Raw genomic sequence first — 18,633 nt, 5'->3', positions numbered from 1 at the left:
ATCAGTTCTCCTCCGGTTTGGTGGCCAATCGAACAAATCCTGTGATAAACAAGCATCTTTCTCTCGCTTATTTATATCGGTAAGCATTAATTTATCGTATTTATTAGCTTAAAGTGAATACATCCAAATGTCACATGTGTACAAAGTTAAGATCTAGAACTGCCCCAGCGCCGGCCCATGGTGAGCCGCGCCAAGCGCCACCGTTGCTTTTCGCGCTAGCGATGTCGCACCTTCTTGTTCGAGCTGCCCTTCTTCATCGAGCCGATGTTGCTCGCCTTGTGCTTGGCGGTGCTGCTGGGCGTGTTGCCGCTACTGTTCGTGGCGGCCGCATCTTTCGCCAAGCTGGACGTGCTGTTCGTGGCGGACTCCTTGGTGGGTGTAGTGGCGCGGTTCAAAAACGTACCGCCGGACGACGATTTGTCCGCCGCGTTGGCTTTCGATTGGTTGGCGAGCGACGATTTGTTGACGGAATTTTTCAACGCACCACCACCACCACCATCCGTCCCGGCAGATGCGGCCACCGCAGCCGGGGTGGCGGGTTCGCGCGCGCCCGACGAATGGTTCACGGTGGAATGCGTACCACCGGCCTGATTGTCGCTCGAATCGTCGTTCGTCATCGAGTCGGATTCCGAGTTGCGCTCGTGCTTGGTGTCGCTCGTGTCCACCAAACCGCTGACGGCCTAAACGTGGTGGATATAACACGCACAAACAAAGTTAATATTAATCGTGTTCAATAGTCATCGCGGTTTTATGTTCCTACCGCCATCGAGGTGATGGATGATTTCGAAAACAGTCGCTCCGCCTCCTTAAACTTTCGGTTCCGTTTGTCCGCCTTCGAGTTGGTGGTTTTGTTGGTGGTCAGGTACCGATCCCACCCGCGGATGATGTTTCCGTACAGCTGGGTGTCCTCCAGATACGATCCCTCGAAGGCATAAATTTGCCGTTCCAAGTTCGCTAACGTTTCCTGGACGCAGAAAGGTACACAAACATTAGGTTGGCCATTGAATCAAACCAAGAAGTGGCGCGTAGCGTCCTGCAGCAGTTACTACTTGTAAACAATAACAAACGGACGCCCGGCTGTGATACATACCGAGATTTCTGCCTTTCTTTTAACAAGATCAGCCAGCTCGGTGCGGCTGTCAATGCTGTTGGATGATTTCGTGGACATTCTGGCGTGTTTTCTGTTATAATCCTTCGGGAATTAAATATTAGCGGACTAGCTCGGTGCACAGCAAGAAGTTGGGGATGTTTCCTCTGTTTGGATTTGGCCTACACTATCCGCACAACAAACATTTGCCCGAACTGCATTTGACAACACACTGACACTTAACCGTTGTACGTGCAACTAACACACTTAATCTTGTGTTTATTTTGGCTACAAATGGCTTTAACTTTGAGTTTTTGTAGAACAATTCATATTTTTCGTTTATTCTTTTAGTATTGCATATCCGCTCAACACTAGCGTGAGCGCAAATAGGTCAATTCGTGTGGGCACATTTGTTTGTGTTCGTGTTCAGAAAGGTTAAGCTGAGTTTTGGCACATTCGCAGAACACAGCGAACGGTTTGACGGGACCAAACATCTAAATACTGTTTTAAAAATAGCTCCTGCTAATGATTACTCCGAGCTCATGATAAAAACAAGCAAACACAAGTTCTCAGCATAAGATACAATCGAAACACGCAAGCACAACAAAAAACATGTCGAATATTCGAGATTTGCGACGAAATCAATCTGACAGTGACTATCTCGATTGCATACACCTTGACTATCTCCCATCAATTCACAACAACCAAAATGAGGTCATTCTAATAAACCCGAAAATGTTGAAAAAGGAGAAATATTAACTTTTGATATCTTCACAGTGAAGTACAGTATTTAATGTTATTATTTTCCGTTAATTTCCTTCTTTTGAAAAGAAAATCGTCCTTCGTTTCTTAATCGATTATCCGTCGTTTTCATCGATTGATAATCAAGGTTGATGTATGGATAGGAGCTCCCCAGTACTTCATTGGCTATTTGGGTAACATTTTTGGTTGGAAAAAAATCACTTTTTAATACTTATTATGTTCACAAAAAATAAATTAGCATATTTTTTGCCGAACTTATTGATTTATCTTCAGCTTTACCAAAGTGTAAAGTCATTTATTTTTTAATGTCATTATTCCGACGACCATCACGAAGCACGGTGTGCCTATGTGTGAGCTGCTGCTGCTGCGACTGCTGTAGTTCTCTCGCGAACGCTGCTGGTAAGCTCGAACGGCCATATTTTCTTTCACTTCGGTTAAAAATAAAATGCCATTTCACGCGAATTCGTCGTAACGGGCGTGTGGTGCGGAGTGCGTAATTGTGCGAAGAAAGAAAGTGTCGCCGAGCTGCTCGGCAAGGGATTGCAAATTGCCTCGCTCATCAGCGTGTAATAAACGTCGCCTTTTGTGGAGCAGCAGACACGCCAGTTTCTCCTACTACTGTGTTAGCAGGTGATCGAAATCGTTGTAATTTCTCCGTGTTCGTTTGATACGTCACCGTCGTTGCAGTGTAAAATGGGTGCACAAAGAAGTGTAAATTGCTTGATGGTGTAGAATCGTCGAATCATTTTCCATCGTATCTTGGCGTTGCGGAAAACAGTTTCCCTACAAGTAATAAGGGGGGGGGGGCAGTGTGAGGTCGTCCCACAAAATGTCTTCCTTTGAATCGTGGTGCTGCATCGTGTTTTCCGTATGGTGGTGCTGATGACGATGACGACATGTTGGTGAGCAGCGCGCGATCGTGGTGTGAGGTGGATCGCCTTCCCTTGCGCTCTGCGTGTGTCGGTACGCTGTGCGTGCGTGCGCGGCAGTGTGTTGGTGCGGCTGTGCGTTCGCGTACGGTGTGTGCGTGCGCGCGTGGTGTATGTGGTATTGGTGGTGCAACGGGCATCGCGCAGTGTGTGTCGACGGGCAACCGTTGGCTGCGGGCCGTTTCAATCGCCTCTGCGTTTCGTTAGCGAGTGCATGCATGGCTGCTTTGGCTGCGCTGAGAACAAGAACCCGCAGCTGCATTTCGCCGTAGTAGAGCTTGTGTGTGTATGTGTGGGGGTGTGTGTGTGTTTCTTTTTGTGAAAAAGGTTAATCTCTGTCCATTTCAAATCGTTCATTCGTTGCGGCCTGTGGTGCTCTTTTGAAAGGATAATTAGCAGCAGTAAGAGAGGGACCATTTTGTAGACAGCAGTGCAGAAGAAAAGCACAGGCAGTCTGCTGCTCCTCTGTCTTTTCTGGCTGTATGTGGTGTTGGTTAGTTGGTTGGTTGGGTGATGTAGCGTTTTTCTACGCCTTCTCAGACGCTGGACTACGTTGGTGTGTGCGAGAGGTGTGCTGGATGTGTAAGTCCACTGGGTGTACGCAGGTGGAAGAAGCTGCAGTGGAATGGGTCAGGGAACAAGGGGAAGGAAATAAAAAATGCGTGCCTGTCGATACCACCACTTTCGGAATCAACCCCTCTCGGTCGGGGTTTGCACTGTGTGTGGGGTAGCCTCGGCTAGCGGAATGTGTGTGTAGCTCTACACCCCCCGTGTGTGCGTGCGTTTCTCTGTGTATATTGGTGCGAACCGAACTGTAGGGGTTGTGTGTTTTGTGTTCCGTGACTGTACCCAATTCCTTCGCGTATTCAGCAGCAGGACAGAGGTCCACACGTTAGACGGATGCAATCGCACACGGAAAGGAGTGTGCTTAAAGAGTGAAAAAGAACGAGCGAGAGTAAAGGCAGAGGCGGACCACGGTTTATCCAAGTGTGTCGTTCGTAGCCGTGTTCCGTTCTTGAAGAGGGGCATTTATGGGGTGGTTTTTTGTACAATAATTTAAACCGTGTACATGACGTTGAGCAGTGCACACCTTCTCCCTTCTTTAGCAGAAAGCCCCGATGTGGGATGGTTTTATGCACACGTCCAATTTTATGATTTCACCACACCTCGTCGAACAGTTTCGAGTCTCCCACACGTGTGCAGAAATAATCAGATAATAAGTAATAAGTTAAAAAAATGTGTGTCAAATATTTACCACCAGTTATTTAGTTAGTGTAGTGTGCACCAACCGTTTTATCGCCATTCCAGCGCGTTCCATCGGTCGTCGCCTGTAGTCGTTGAATCGGAAAAGGAAAAAAAGGAAATGGCGTAGATAACTTTAATACGCCTCGGGTTCGGCAGGCACAGGCACATCTCGCTTAAAGACATTTCCGTACCGTCATCATCATCATGATGATAATCATCAGCGCAGGAAAAGGGATGGGATGCATATGCGTATAACGGTCTTGAGCATCGCGCACCACCACTACTACAAACAGTCGAAGAGAGTGTTGGCTGCTGTCTAATGCTGTTGCTGCTGGTGTGAGCATTATCCCTGCGAAGGAGCTGCTCTTTTGATATATATATGTGCGCGTATGTGTGTGGTGTAGAGTGTCGGCTTGTTTGCTTGTGTGTTGCGGAGAGTGGGAAGGATATTTAGCGTAATTTAATCGTAGTTGGCTGGATGGTTCGCTTCGGAAAACATTTGCGTAGAGAAGAAAACAAAATCATCGAAGTGGTTTCGTTCGAAGCAGTTGTCCTCCTCTATACATTTACGTTTGCTCTATACAACGTCCGTGTCTGGAATTGTGTCGTTAAAATAGTGGAAAAGCAATTATCATTTTATCGGGGAAAAGTTGGACCTCCAAGTGACTACACGCTGATACAACGGAAATATTACAACAATATTTTCGCTTTTTTTAAGATTTCACATTTAGTTTAGCTTTGAATTTATTCCCTTTTTTCCGTTACTAATGTGTATCTTTATTTGTGCGTTTTATTCTGCAGGATCGTTAGTGGTTTTATCGGCGCATCACTGTTAACTAGCATTTTCCAGCATATTCGCGAAAAAAAAAAACATTTTCATCGTAGCAGCCACTTCGATATACATACAGAAGGAGGTGTGTTCCCTTTTCGTGGTGCCCGGCGGATAGAGACTACAACGAGCCAGTGCAATTGCAATTGTGCATTAGTGCGAAAGAGCGAAAGAAAGAGAGAGAGAGAAAGTGAAAAGTCTGAAACGGCCCTTATAAAAAAGAACGCCTGTGTGTGTGTTTCTGTATGTGCTTGTGTGTTCGGTCAGAGTGTAACTACTACTGTTCGAGACGGATCTTGTACCGTCTCTGGCAGCAGCAGCAGCCAAGTTAATACAATCGTTAACCGGACCGCGAGGTGTGAGGTGCAGTGGACCAACAGCACAACGTGGTGTGAGTGTGTGAATAGCTAGAAGTTGGCAGTCGTTGTAGTTGCTATCAGGTAGCGCAGCAGCACCACCAATCAATCCTCAGCACAATGGCGTGCGCAACGTTAAAACGTTCGCTGGACTGGGAAAGCCTCAACCAGCGGCCGACCAAGCGGCGAAGATGTCACCCGTTCGGCAGCCCCAGCCAGACCGCGTCTGCCTCCTCCTCCTCCTCTTCCCCGTCCGGCTCGTCCTCCACATCCGTTGCGGCGGCCGCTGCCGCCGCGTCGATGCGCGTCATGGAACCGAAACCGTCGCCTTTTGCAGAAGCCACCTGTTCCAAGCTAACACCAGGTGAGTGAAAGAGAGGGAGTGCGATATAGCGTGAAGGGGTAAGGATAGGGAAGTGAACTTCCAACAGGGAAGGAGAAGGGTTGTTTTCTTCTTTTTAGTCGAATTCATCAACGGGTCCAGAACCCTTCAAAAATGGACACTTATGTGTATGGTGGTCGACACGGGAAGGATAAAAAAACGAATTTCCTATACTTGGCTAAAAGGAACGAGAGAAGGCAACGGACAGCATGAAGGGACGATACCTGAGCAGTGGAGAGTAGCACGGTTCGAAATAATAATTGCATTACCTTTAACAAGACCCGACAGGAGGCGGGCTACCTTTTAAACACTCCGAACGGGGACGCATGGACCGAGCCATGTAATATTAGCTATACAGGGTTTTCCAGTGGTTCTGATAACTTTGAGATGCTTAACGGACTCTATCGCACGGGAAGTGATACTTTTGGCGCGTTAGCGATAAATCTGTAACTTTACTGAACTCTATGTGACGGGAAGTAGATTCTTTGGCACCTTTTTTGGACAAGTCATTTGGGTGCCGTTTGCCAGCTGGGTTTTCGTATACATGAGGTGGTTGAAGTATTGCTATTTTCAATAATACACATCAATATAAAATTTGCACTATATATGGCTATACACATTTATTAAAATTATGATCAAAGCATGATATGTTTTGTAAATTATCGAGTGATGTTATTTTACTTCAATTTATGTTGCTTTGTTATGGAAGAGTAATAACATTCAAGTCAACTAGCGTTTATAAACATTCGCGAGTGAAATCATCTGCTGTCAATTCGAATGGGTGGGAAACAACTACAACAACAATTTTCCACAACCAAACGCATTCCGAAAATATCGCTTCAAAAAAGGTTTCATGCTGTCGTGGCTGTGCTGTGCACCAAAACATAATAGTGCTAATTCGTGAATCTTATTGCACACAGTATGTATTTAAGCCCATAACACTTGAAGTAGTTGTAATTATTTACGTGTTCCGAATGTTACAGGTGTTTCAATATAACCGAAATCATTGGATGCTGTTTGTGAAGATCGATTGTGTCATCATTTTACAAGCAAAAGTAAGTCATTGCATATCCAATGCCTAAGAGCGCTTTGTCCTCTAATGACTTTCTTATATATACTATACAGCTCAAATATTATAACAGACATGGAGCCCAATACAAGTGCAGCTACACGACGTGTTGTAAAAACCACATCCGATAGCGACAGGAAGCGGGTCATAACGGCGTATGAAAATGGCTCAGCTCCATCAGCAATAAGCCAAATGCTTAATATAAAGAGACCAACGGTGTATGGAATCATAAATAAATACAATGCAACTTGGCAAATCGCTGCAGCTAAGCGTGGTGGCACCTGTAAAAAAAAGTTGTCGCAGGATGCGGTAGAAAGCATTCGAGCCTGGATCGACGAAGATTGTGCGATCACGCTGAAGTCACTGGCACAGAAAGTATTTGAACGACACGGTGTACACGTTAGCATCTCAACTATAGCAAGGGAAGTAAAGGGCTTCAACTACTCCTTTAAAATGCTGCAAAAAATACCTGAAAGGCGCAACACAACTGCTACGATCGAGGAACGTACCACATACGCCAGAAACTTCTACCAAATAACAAGGGCATTTCCTGTAAGCGGATTAATATATTTGGACGAAGTGGGATTCAACGTGAGCATGCGGACAAGCAAGGGCAGATCTCAGAAAGGAACACCAGCAGTAACCGTGGTTCCTCAAATTAGAACTAGAAATATATCGATAGTATGTGCAATGAATTCGAATGGGATCGTACATTACGTCACCCACAACCAACCTGTAAACAGAGAGCTATTTACCAATTTTATTTATGAGCTTAAAGATATATTGCGATCCAAAAACATTAATAGAAGCTATTTAATAATGGACAACGTTGCTTTCCACAAGAGCCAGTCCGTGCAGGAAGCTATAGGAACCGTTATAGACAAACCTCTCTATCTACCCCCATATTCTCCCTTTTTAAACCCCATAGAGAATATGTTTAGCAAGTGGAAGAATTATGTAAAAAGATCTAACTGCACTAATCACGACCAACTAATGGAAGCTATATGCAACGGAGCAAATTATGTTACCGCAGAAGATTGCGAAGGGTTTATAAACAACATGTGGAACTACATGTCACGCTGTTTAAGCGGTGAAGAAATATTAGATTAGATGTATCTTTATTCTTTGATAGCTCCTTTGATAGAATTCAATAGTTTTATTCAATAGTTTAGATAGATGAGATTAATTAGTAGTAGTTAAGTCGATTAACACTTCAATGGAAAACCGTACTCCAAGAATTTTTCCTCAAAATGTGCTGTGCAGTTTCCTCAACAGTTATTACGTTTTTTTTTTTCATTAGTTAAGTTCTTCATCTTTAGATGGAAAAACGATACTCAAAGAGTTCCTTGAAAACGTGCTGTGCAGTTTTCTCATCATTAATTACTTTTTTTAGTCAGTAGTAAATATCTTGATTGTTAGATGGAAAACAATACTCAAAGAGTTCCTTGAATAAAATACAATGCAATTTTCGAACGTTTCTTAAATCAGTTTGTTTTAGTTCTGAAAGAAAAACTAAGCTGTTTGCTTTCTTAAACCAGCTTTTATTTACGGCAAAACCCTGCCAGTATATGCCATCGTCAAGAGGCCCGGATCGCCATACAACACATCATGCTCCCGATTCATTCTTCTACTCAACACTTTCTGTTCAAACATACCGCTAAAGATGACCCTAAGTAGCACTCGTGTCCGTAGTAGTGATGGGAGAATTCTATAAAAGCCTGGTTCAATTCCGAATGACTTCGCCAGAGACGAAAGCGCCTTAGAAAAGTTGGTGCAAAACTCCAGACTATGAATCAACCGAAGCCGCTTTTTCGGGATTAGCAAGACGAAAATCATGACGATATCGAATACTAAGACAGCGTGCTTTGAAGTGCTTTTAAATCGTCAGAGCCATTCGGAGTAAAGACAGCACCAGCTTGTGCGCGAAAGTTGAATGTGTTAAAAAATATAATAAAGAATAATAAAAAATTATACTGAAGAATATCATAAAACGTAGTTCGACCGAAGAAAATAGGCAAATCCACTTGTACGGCACGCTGTCTTAGTATTCGATATCGTCATGATTTTCGTCTTGCTAATCCCGAAAAAGCGGCTTCGGTTGATTCATAGTCTGGAGTTTTGCACCAACTTTTCTAAGGCGCTTTCGTCTCTGGCGAAGTCATTCGGAATTGAACCAGGCTTTTATAGAATTCTCCCATCACTACTACGGACACGAGTGCTACTTAGGGTCATCTTTAGCGGTATGTTTGAACAGAAAGTGTTGAGTAGAAGAATGAATCGGGAGCATGATGTGTTGTATGGCGATCCGGGCCTCTTGACGATGGCATATACTGGCAGGGTTTTGCCGTAAATAAAAGCTGGTTTAAGAAAGCAAACAGCTTAGTTTTTCTTTCAGAACTAAAACAAACTGATTTAAGAAACGTTCGAAAATTGCATTGTATTTTATTCAAGGAACTCTTTGAGTATTGTTTTCCATCTAACAATCAAGATATTTACTACTGACTAAAAAAAGTAATTAATGATGAGAAAACTGCACAGCACGTTTTCAAGGAACTCTTTGAGTATCGTTTTTCCATCTAAAGATGAAGAACTTAACTAATGAAAAAAAAAAACGTAATAACTGTTGAGGAAACTGCACAGCACATTTTGAGGAAAAATTCTTGGAGTACGGTTTTCCATTGAAGTGTTAATCGACTTAACTACTACTAATTAATCTCATCTATCTAAACTATTGAATAAAACTATTGAATTCTATCAAAGGAGCTATCAAAGAATAAAGATACATCTAATCTAATATTTCTTCACCGCTTAAACAGCGTGACATGTAGTTCCACATGTTGTTTATAAACCCTTCGCAATCTTCTGCGGTAACATAATTTGCTCCGTTGCATATAGCTTCCATTAGTTGGTCGTGATTAGTGCAGTTAGATCTTTTTACATAATTCTTCCACTTGCTAAACATATTCTCTATGGGGTTTAAAAAGGGAGAATATGGGGGTAGATAGAGAGGTTTGTCTATAACGGTTCCTATAGCTTCCTGCACGGACTGGCTCTTGTGGAAAGCAACGTTGTCCATTATTAAATAGCTTCTATTAATGTTTTTGGATCGCAATATATCTTTAAGCTCATAAATAAAATTGGTAAATAGCTCTCTGTTTACAGGTTGGTTGTGGGTGACGTAATGTACGATCCCATTCGAATTCATTGCACATACTATCGATATATTTCTAGTTCTAATTTGAGGAACCACGGTTACTGCTGGTGTTCCTTTCTGAGATCTGCCCTTGCTTGTCCGCATGCTCACGTTGAATCCCACTTCGTCCAAATATATTAATCCGCTTACAGGAAATGCCCTTGTTATTTGGTAGAAGTTTCTGGCGTATGTGGTACGTTCCTCGATCGTAGCAGTTGTGTTGCGCCTTTCAGGTATTTTTTGCAGCATTTTAAAGGAGTAGTTGAAGCCCTTTACTTCCCTTGCTATAGTTGAGATGCTAACGTGTACACCGTGTCGTTCAAATACTTTCTGTGCCAGTGACTTCAGCGTGATCGCACAATCTTCGTCGATCCAGGCTCGAATGCTTTCTACCGCATCCTGCGACAACTTTTTTTTACAGGTGCCACCACGCTTAGCTGCAGCGATTTGCCAAGTTGCATTGTATTTATTTATGATTCCATACACCGTTGGTCTCTTTATATTAAGCATTTGGCTTATTGCTGATGGAGCTGAGCCATTTTCATACGCCGTTATGACCCGCTTCCTGTCGCTATCGGATGTGGTTTTTACAACACGTCGTGTAGCTGCACTTGTATTGGGCTCCATGTCTGTTATAATATTTGAGCTGTATAGTATATATAAGAAAGTCATTAGAGGACAAAGCGCTCTTAGGCATTGGATATGCAATGACTTACTTTTGCTTGTAAAATGATGACACAATCGATCTTCACAAACAGCATCCAATGATTTCGGTTATATTGAAACACCTGTAACATTCGGAACACGTAAATAATTACAACTACTTCAAGTGTTATGGGCTTAAATACATACTGTGTGCAATAAGATTCACGAATTAGCACTATTATGTTTTGGTGCACAGCACAGCCACGACAGCATGAAACCTTTTTTGAAGCGATATTTTCGGAATGCGTTTGGTTGTGGAAAATTGTTGTTGTAGTTGTTTCCCACCCATTCGAATTGACAGCAGATGATTTCACTCGCGAATGTTTATAAACGCTAGTTGACTTGAATGTTATTACTCTTCCATAACAAAGCAACATAAATTGAAGTAAAATAACATCACTCGATAATTTACAAAACATATCATGCTTTGATCATAATTTTAATAAATGTGTATAGCCATATATAGTGCAAATTTTATATTGATGTGTATTATTGAAAATAGCAATACTTCAACCACCTCATGTATACGAAAACCCAGCTGGCAAACGGCACCCAAATGACTTGTCCAAAAAAGGTGCCAAAGAATCTACTTCCCGTCACATAGAGTTCAGTAAAGTTACAGATTTATCGCTAACGCGCCAAAAGTATCACTTCCCGTGCGATAGAGTCCGTTAAGCATCTCAAAGTTATCAGAACCACTGGAAAACCCTGTAAAGTTAGTCATGGAGCAAAAGAAAAACAACAAGGGCCCCATTGGGTCGTTGAGAGGTCCTGATGGGAATTTCTCACGACTTTTCCATCAATTAGAGTTTTTGCTTTCCTCGTTTTCTCATGCGACAAAACTCCCTTTTCACCGATGCGCGCATTGTCGTCCGTCCACTGCGCTAAAGCAATCGAACACAACGAAAACCGATGTTATTTGGTACACACCGCATGTAGTCACCATATGTCAATCCCTCCCCTCCGGTTCGATCCGTGTGTTTCGTTCTACTTGAATCCCTACAGGGAGCATAAGCACACATACAGGACGAGTGGGGTTCTTCGCTAGTGGTGGTAGCGCGGATTCGAACCTACCCTATTCCGATTTCGTTTTCGGAATCGATTTCGTTTTAGGAATCGATTCCGGAATCGGAATAGGTTCCGTAATCAAAATCGGATCCGGAATCGGAATCGACCTGAGAATGGCAATTTGTTCCGGTAACAGAATCATAATTGATTCCAGAATTGCCATTAGCTCCGGTTGATGAGAATCAGTTCTTGAATTGAAATAAGAAGTACAATTAATGAAATAAGAAATAAGCTTCAGTAGCGAAATCAGTCCGGGAATCTCCATGAGAATGGATTGTTTACAAGTAACTTAAATTTTGATTCTTTGGATCCAATGATACTACATATTGATTGCCGCAAACGTCTCTTCTTATGGAGATGTCGAAACCGAATCCGATTTCGAAGCCGATTCCGATTCCAGAGCCAATTTCGATTCCGGAACCAATTATGATTCCGAGGCCGATTCAGGAACTAATTCCAGAGCTGATTCCGATTCCGGAGTCGATTCAAGAACTAATTCCGGAAACTAATTCTGAACCTGCTATCCGGAATCGATTCCAGGAAACTTTGGTGCTAGCCGGAATCGATTCCGAGGAAAACTTCATTTTTCCCATCACTAGTTCTGACCCCATTGGAATAGTTACTGGTATTACTGCGTCCAATGCTAGCAGAAGGGGAAAACAGTGTTTTGAAAGTGTGTGTGTGTCCTAAAGAGGCTGGATGGTGGGCAGTGGGCATAACATGCAACCGAGAATGCTTATCAAAAACTGCACTTTCTTCTGCTCCGCTTGTTTCGCTTCCCTTTTTCCTTCTTTTTTGTCAATTTCCTGTATTTTGTGTGTGTGATCGTAATGCTTACACAATTACAAAACAATTGTACAATTACATACACACGTACCCAATGGGATAGAGAGCAGCAAAAAATGTGTCGTAGAAAATCACCCGACTATATATCTTCTTAAGTTTCCCCGGGCGATGGTTGGCTTGCTAAAAGGCTATCCTTTTTTTCTGGAGGAACCGGGTGAGAGTTACTGCTGGAAAATATGTTAATAATATCGAACGACACACAACCCTCGAGTGGTTGTTTCGTTTGTATTTTCATTCACACATTCAGCATAATTTGCTGCTGTTTTAAACGATTTTACATTTATTGGTGTTGAGTTTGCGGGGATTGTAGCAAAGAATACAAGCATAAATGTTGCATCCACTGTTCTACGTTGTTAGAATTGTTTTACCCGATTTTCCATGCGTTTGGTCTACCGTCGTACCGTTCTCGCCGCGTTCCATTCGGCGGAAGGGTATGCTTTTGTTGCAAGGGGTGAGAATTATCCTTGCGTCATCGTTGGCGCTGCGTTGTACATAGTATAATGCGTGTGTCCCGTGTGTGCACTGCTCGTACAAACGTCGTTACTCTCTATCTGCTGCTGCTGGTGCACGTCCAGTCCGGGGGGCGTAAATGTAATAAAACTGGCACGCAGATAGAGATAGATCACATTTGCGTGAAATGAAACGCGTTTAATGGATATACCAACCCGGGGAATATATTTTATTTTTGTGTGAATCGCACGAGAAACACCGAGAGAGGAGCAAGTAAGGTGTTTTAATGGAATGTAGAAAATGTTTGCACTTTTCACTATGCAAGAGAAATTTATTTTTACCATACTTGCGAGAAAGGTTTACGGTTTCCTCTGGTGCCCGGCTGGTGTTGTGGTAACACGATCATTTGAAGCTAAATAATGCAATTTCCTGACGAACATGGCGCCACATCACCCAATCTCCCACCCACAGTAGTATTGTTTTTATGTCTCGTGGGAGTCGTTAAGGTAAAAGGATATTTGCCCGTATATGTGTGTGTGCGTGTGTTGGTCTGCGTCTATATATATATAGAGGCAAGGCCCTACAGCAAACTTTTTATTACTACAGCTCATGTCCATGTTGCGTCCATCCTTGCGCCGTGAATAGATATTAGTTCCCGCCGGAGGCTCTCGGGTCTGCACGCGCACACCAAACCAAGCCCGACTGTCTTTTATTAAATTGTGTCCTCCTTTTGTTCGATTTGCCTCGAACACACGCCATGGTGTGTGCCCTCTCTCTCTCGCTCTCTCACTGTTTCTTGTATTAGAGACATAATGCAATGCAACTGCAGCAAAATGTATGAGTACATATTATATATAGTCGGATGTTTAAAATGGTGTCCGATAGTAGTGTTTCTGTGTTTTGTTACATTTGGAAAGGGAAAGGGAGGGTGCGGAGCGCTGCAAAAAATGCAAATAGGGCTCGATTCGAATGACTCGTGCTGTAAAATATATGTGCGTTTAAATGGTGGCGTAAACTATGATGTATACAATATAAGAAAACAATTGTATTGCGCTGTGATTGTATTATTGATTTTCCCTTTTTCTATTCCTTCGCAGAAAAAATGGCACAAAATATCACGGAGGAAATCAAAAGACTGCACCGCAGGAAGCAACTCACCTTCAACAGCCACAACTTCGAACGCATGCAGGACTCGGAATCGAGCGGCTCCGAAATGGGCCCGGACAGTCCCCGCCGACCAGACAGCCCTCCTAGCATGGTGAAAAATCCGGAAAAAGCCCTGTTCACCTTCAAGCAGGTAGGTATTTGCGGCAGCTGAGAATGTTTGTTTGGTCTGCAAAAAAACCCATACAGTACCCACACACTCTCATCCTCCATTGTGTCAAAAATGGTATCGGAAAGGTGCAGGGGATCGTGCTGAGTATGTTGGATCGAATTAAAAAAAAAGTCTTTTCCCTTTTTTTACAATTTCTTTTTGCCTGTCCTTTACACAACCATTCAATTTTTATTAAAAAAAAATCCCACTTTTAAAGGTGCAAATGATCTGTGAACGTATGCTAAAAGAACGAGAGGATGCCTTGCGGGAGCAGTATGATGCCGTGCTGACCACTAAACTAGCCGAACAATATGATGCATTTGTGAAGTTCACATACGACCAAATACAGAGACGTTACGAAGCAGCGCCAAGTTGTAAGTATCCTAAACAACAATCCCCCTTTTTAGTTGCGCAGCCATATCTCCTATGTTATTGACGGTTTGCTATCTTTTTCTTACAGACCTCTCCTAATCAGGGATATTATGGAAAATATGAGATGCGAAAGCATACCAGAGAACAAGAGAACAGAGCGTGAAGAAGAAGAAAAACAGAAACAGATACTAAAACATTAATAATAAAGTAGATGCATACACGTACACGCCCACATTGCACAGCCACACCATGCTACCGAAGCAGAAGTTATGTGCGTGGGAGTATACTAGCATAAGGTAACAGCAGCTCTTCAACAGCAGCAGCAGCATCATCATGCTACAAAAAGGCGCCAGGGCAAGCAGATGATGATGATATCCTGAACAGAAACCGAATCTGCATCGTCGTGTTAGCAGCGCGAAGCGACAGAACAAGAAAAGAAATTGAACGCATCTCAATCACTACAAAACAAGTAAGAAATTCCTCCAACAAAATGGTTCACTGGAGAAGCAAGCAACTCAAGGGTGGTGGTGAGTGCCGAGGGAAGGGCGAGGCATGAAACTTGGCCTCACGAAACTCACGGATGTTGTTGGCTCCGCTGCAGGATGTCGGACGGACTGGAAGGACGAACTTCTATATCCTCAACGCATCCTAAATGCCAAGGGAATTATTCAGCGCAAATCGTACAGCTTTTTCGCCTAACGGGAGAGAATGATATGCGTGATTTCCAGGTTTTTGTTTTCTGCTTCCTGTGCGGAACATGTTTTACATTTCTCTCATATTTTTCATTTAAGTTCTTTTTTTTTGTACGTATTGAAATCGATTCTTTCTCTCGTGTGTATGTGTGTGTGTGTGCGCTGCCTTACGCAAAAGTGAAAAGCGATAGATGGGTGGGCTACAGAGAAGAAGGAACACTGTGTTGCAATTAGCTCTTGAAATTTGCTGTCATTAAAATGAACGGGAAAATACGTTGCAAAAAGGGTGTAATGTTGCTTCAATCAATTACTATCACTTTGTTTATTAGATAAAATTTTCTGCTGGTTGTAGTTTTTCTTTGCTATGAAGTGAATAGGTTTTATTTTGATACTTCAGTTATTGGTTCTCCTGTTTTTCGGCTTGCCTATCATCCGGCAAGTAGTTGATTTGGTGTGAACCTTGTTTTCTGTCCGCTCTTGATATGTTTTAAAGCAATTTGTTGAAAATCCATCTTTAGGCAGTAATTTAGTTCAATTTTCGGTTGAAACTTTTTTCTTATTATTTTTTTTTTTTGCTATAATCGTCTGTTACACTCTCGTCTAGAGCAATAATCGCTACGGAGCGATGAAAGCATTCTCAATAATTTATTAAGTAAGCAACCATACTCTGTCGCGGACGCGCAATCGTGTGTTCTACAATCAGCTTAAAAATGCCTTTCTTCATATTGTTCATCCTGACGGAGAGGTAAGGTTCTCCCCGGCTAGTTGGTAGAGAAAATGATACTTTCATACAGTTAAGCTTAGCACGTAAGACGGCGGAGGTGCGTGCACGCCCGCTTCTCTACGATCCTACCCGGTTGATGATAAAATGGAGTGTTTGGCAAATGTTCTCTTTTATTTTGATTATCGGATTGGATTATCGGATTGGATTTAGCATTAGTTGTGTCTAAAATTAAAGCTTAGGTCATAGTAAAATCTAATATCTGCGCATAAAAGTTGGCAAAAGTCATGGGGAGGAATGCGAAGGGGATTGTTCAACCAATAATTTAATCTTTGTTCGGTTCTTTAATGGTGTTGAAATATTCCAGCCTTTCTCTTCTATTGGAGATGTAGGTTACTATATTCGGACCCGCTAGGCAGCACACAGCTGATCGATGACTTTTGTCTGCTCATGCCAGTCGGCAGAGCGATCGGGCTCGGTTGGGCGTAATGTGCGACTACTACCAATTTTGTCATCTAACCGTACAGTTTTTGGTACTTTTTTTTTTGTTTGGCTGTCATCAATGCAGTAAGAGGAATCGTCATGTGTGCACATGTGCGAAGAAATGACACAACAAGTAAGCATAACTAAGGGAAACTTCAACTTACACACATAAGGAGGAGGAGGGAAAAAATCCGCATAGTACGCTAAGTAAGAGAGAATACACAACAACGTTAACTGATAAGTCGTTTATATACACGAATATATGTTTTATATAAAAGAAGAAAAAAAGTGAAACACGCACGCACGCGAGCAAAAGAAGGAAGACAAGGTGAGAGTAGTCGGGAAGTTAGTTGAATAAGTCATCAAAAGTTGCAAAGCAGAGTAAAGAAGAGAATGATTGCATGAAAAAATGAGCTAAACCGAACTGAGAAAACTAAAAAAAAAAGAAAAGAAATGTTTAGGGACAAATCCGTATCGAAATCTATACCGAAACCCTTATTCATAAAAGGCGGAACTTAAGTACAGCAAACAGCAGCAGCAGCAGCAGAAGCAGCAGCAATTAATATACTATTACCTACTATTGCAAACTACTATTGCTAATTACTATTAACTATTACTACTGCTACTACAACCTATTGCTAGAGTGTACACTTGCCGTGAAGTGCATTTTTTGCCTGGCAGGAGTGTTGCGCATAGCATTTCCTTTTTCCCCTTTTGTTTTTCGAAAGTAACCGAACAATCTGAATTATTTTGATTTTATTGTCTTAGTTTATACCTTTTTTTTTCTCCGAGAAGATCGTAAAAATTTAGCATGCATCGCATAAAAAAAACCTTTCAGTTGATTTAAATACAATTTTCCCTTACAAAGTCGCTTGTGCAGATGCAGTTGTTGTAAGAAATAGGAGAGAGAGAAGAAAACAAAATCGAAACAATACACCCAAAACCAACACACCCCATTTAAATAAACAAGGAAACATTAATCAACAATCAATAGTAAATCCGGAAGGCGTGAGAGGATAAGTGCAACAAGATTAAAACACCACTATACAAACCGAACAACAGGAACATATAATAGGCATAAACGAAACTATCGAATAGCAAAAAGAATTGGAAAGGTGAAAGGAGGAGGAGGAGGAGGAAGTGGATGTGTAGATCGTGTGCGGTGCTGCTGCACTACACTTCCGGGAGGAAGAATTCTGACGATGGCGACTAACATTGAGTGGGCCAAACGCTCTGGGGAGGAGGGGGGTGATGCGGTGCGGTGCGCTGCGTGCTTGGCGGAGGGATGATATCAAAGATGTAGCATAACAAAGACGTAATAAGCTCTTAGTGCTCTAGTGTTGCCATAATTAGTAGTATGTACAACAAAGTGTCTCCGCTCTGGCCCCGCTATCCCCTATTACAACAACACCCCTCGAACAGTTTTTATATATTTTTCGCACACACACACACTCACTAGCAATAGAGCAACAAACACGCGCCTGTGGTGATAGCAAGAGAGAAAATGGTGCGTGTGGTGTTCTGTTGTGGTTCGATGCATCGGAAGCATGCCCGGTAAAGATTGGCTTGCAGAAGAGAAGACTCCGTTACGACCCGATACAATATGATACGTTATTTATCTGAAGCAATGCGCGGGATGGTGGTTTTGAAATCGTTTCGTTTCCTCCACCCGCCCAAAAACGATCTCCTCGTCAGTCGATGATTCGGTTACATACGATACGGTTACATTAATGACAGCGCGAGTCTCCGTGTTCTTCGTGTACGAGAACAATGCACAAAAGTAATAAATAAACTGGAGAGATTCAATACTACACCACGAACCACAAACATAATCGAAATTTAGAATCGAAAGAATTTAGTAAAGCGAACATGCTCTAAACTATCATACACTTACAAAACGGCATAATAGAACATTAAACCATAGCAAGAGAAGCAACCCATACCCAAACGGTTAAACACAAACTACTACTATAGTGTATTCACTCTCTTTGGCAAACGATTTAGGACAAGCGATTTATTTGTATGATTTGGTATTTGGTGATACAAGCAAAACATGCCAGCAATACAGTCAGCACAGAGTCAGAGAAAATGGAAAATAAATGAAAAGAAAAGCAAAAAGAGAACGGTGG

General features: G+C 42.4%; 2 protein-coding genes across 11 annotated transcripts; one reads left to right on the top strand and one right to left on the bottom strand.

The window, feature by feature from the left end:
• Positions 1–70: 70 nt before the first annotated feature.
• LOC1270255 (chromatin modification-related protein MEAF6) lies at positions 71–1,500 on the bottom strand. Its single transcript, XM_308936.5, has 3 exons — positions 1,091–1,500; positions 761–964; positions 71–680 (listed from the first exon to the last, which is right to left on the bottom strand). Exons 1-3 carry the CDS (start codon positions 1,166–1,168, stop codon positions 216–218), a joined length of 747 nt encoding a protein of 248 aa, XP_308936.4. The 5' UTR covers positions 1,169–1,500; the 3' UTR covers positions 71–215.
• A 629-nt stretch (positions 1,501–2,129) lies between these two features.
• On the top strand, positions 2,130–17,414 carry LOC1270257 (akirin). 10 transcript variants are annotated; one of them, XM_061651941.1, is made up of 5 exons: positions 2,130–2,248; positions 4,825–5,572; positions 14,019–14,218; positions 14,454–14,610; positions 14,697–17,414. In XM_061651941.1, the coding sequence occupies exons 2-5, from the start codon at positions 5,329–5,331 to the stop codon at positions 14,705–14,707; spliced, it is 612 nt and encodes a 203-aa protein (XP_061507925.1). In that variant the 5' UTR covers positions 2,130–2,248; positions 4,825–5,328; the 3' UTR covers positions 14,708–17,414. The 10 variants fall into 10 exon arrangements, with proteins under 10 accessions (XP_061507925.1, XP_061507921.1, XP_308938.5 ...); XM_061651937.1 differs by having other exon boundaries at positions 2,197–2,479; XM_308938.5 differs by having other exon boundaries at positions 2,201–2,471.
• Positions 17,415–18,633: the final 1,219 nt, after the last annotated feature.

Source organism: Anopheles gambiae, chromosome 2 (genome assembly GCF_943734735.2).
Source record: "Anopheles gambiae chromosome 2, idAnoGambNW_F1_1, whole genome shotgun sequence".
NCBI classification, from domain to species: Eukaryota; Metazoa; Arthropoda; class Insecta; order Diptera; family Culicidae; genus Anopheles; species Anopheles gambiae.
The sequence above is the reverse complement of the archived record's forward strand: the minus strand, read 5'-3'. Positions and strand labels throughout refer to the sequence as shown.

Excerpts from the sequence above, each read along its gene's own strand:
- LOC1270257 (XM_061651941.1), top strand. The coding sequence starts at position 5,329 with ATGGCGTGCGCAACGTTAAAACGTTCGCTGGACTGGGAAAGCCTCAAC. Across the intron at positions 5,573-14,018 it reads CTGTTCCAAGCTAACACCAG|AAAAAATGGCACAAAATATC; the intron begins GTGAGTGAAAGA and ends ATTCCTTCGCAG. Across the intron at positions 14,219-14,453 it reads CCCTGTTCACCTTCAAGCAG|GTGCAAATGATCTGTGAACG; the intron begins GTAGGTATTTGC and ends CCACTTTTAAAG.
- LOC1270255 (XM_308936.5), bottom strand. The coding sequence starts at position 1,168 with ATGTCCACGAAATCATCCAACAGCATTGACAGCCGCACCGAGCTGGCT. Across the intron at positions 965-1,090 it reads AAAGAAAGGCAGAAATCTCG|GAAACGTTAGCGAACTTGGA; the intron begins GTATGTATCACA and ends TTCTGCGTCCAG. Across the intron at positions 681-760 it reads CATCCATCACCTCGATGGCG|GCCGTCAGCGGTTTGGTGGA; the intron begins GTAGGAACATAA and ends CACCACGTTTAG.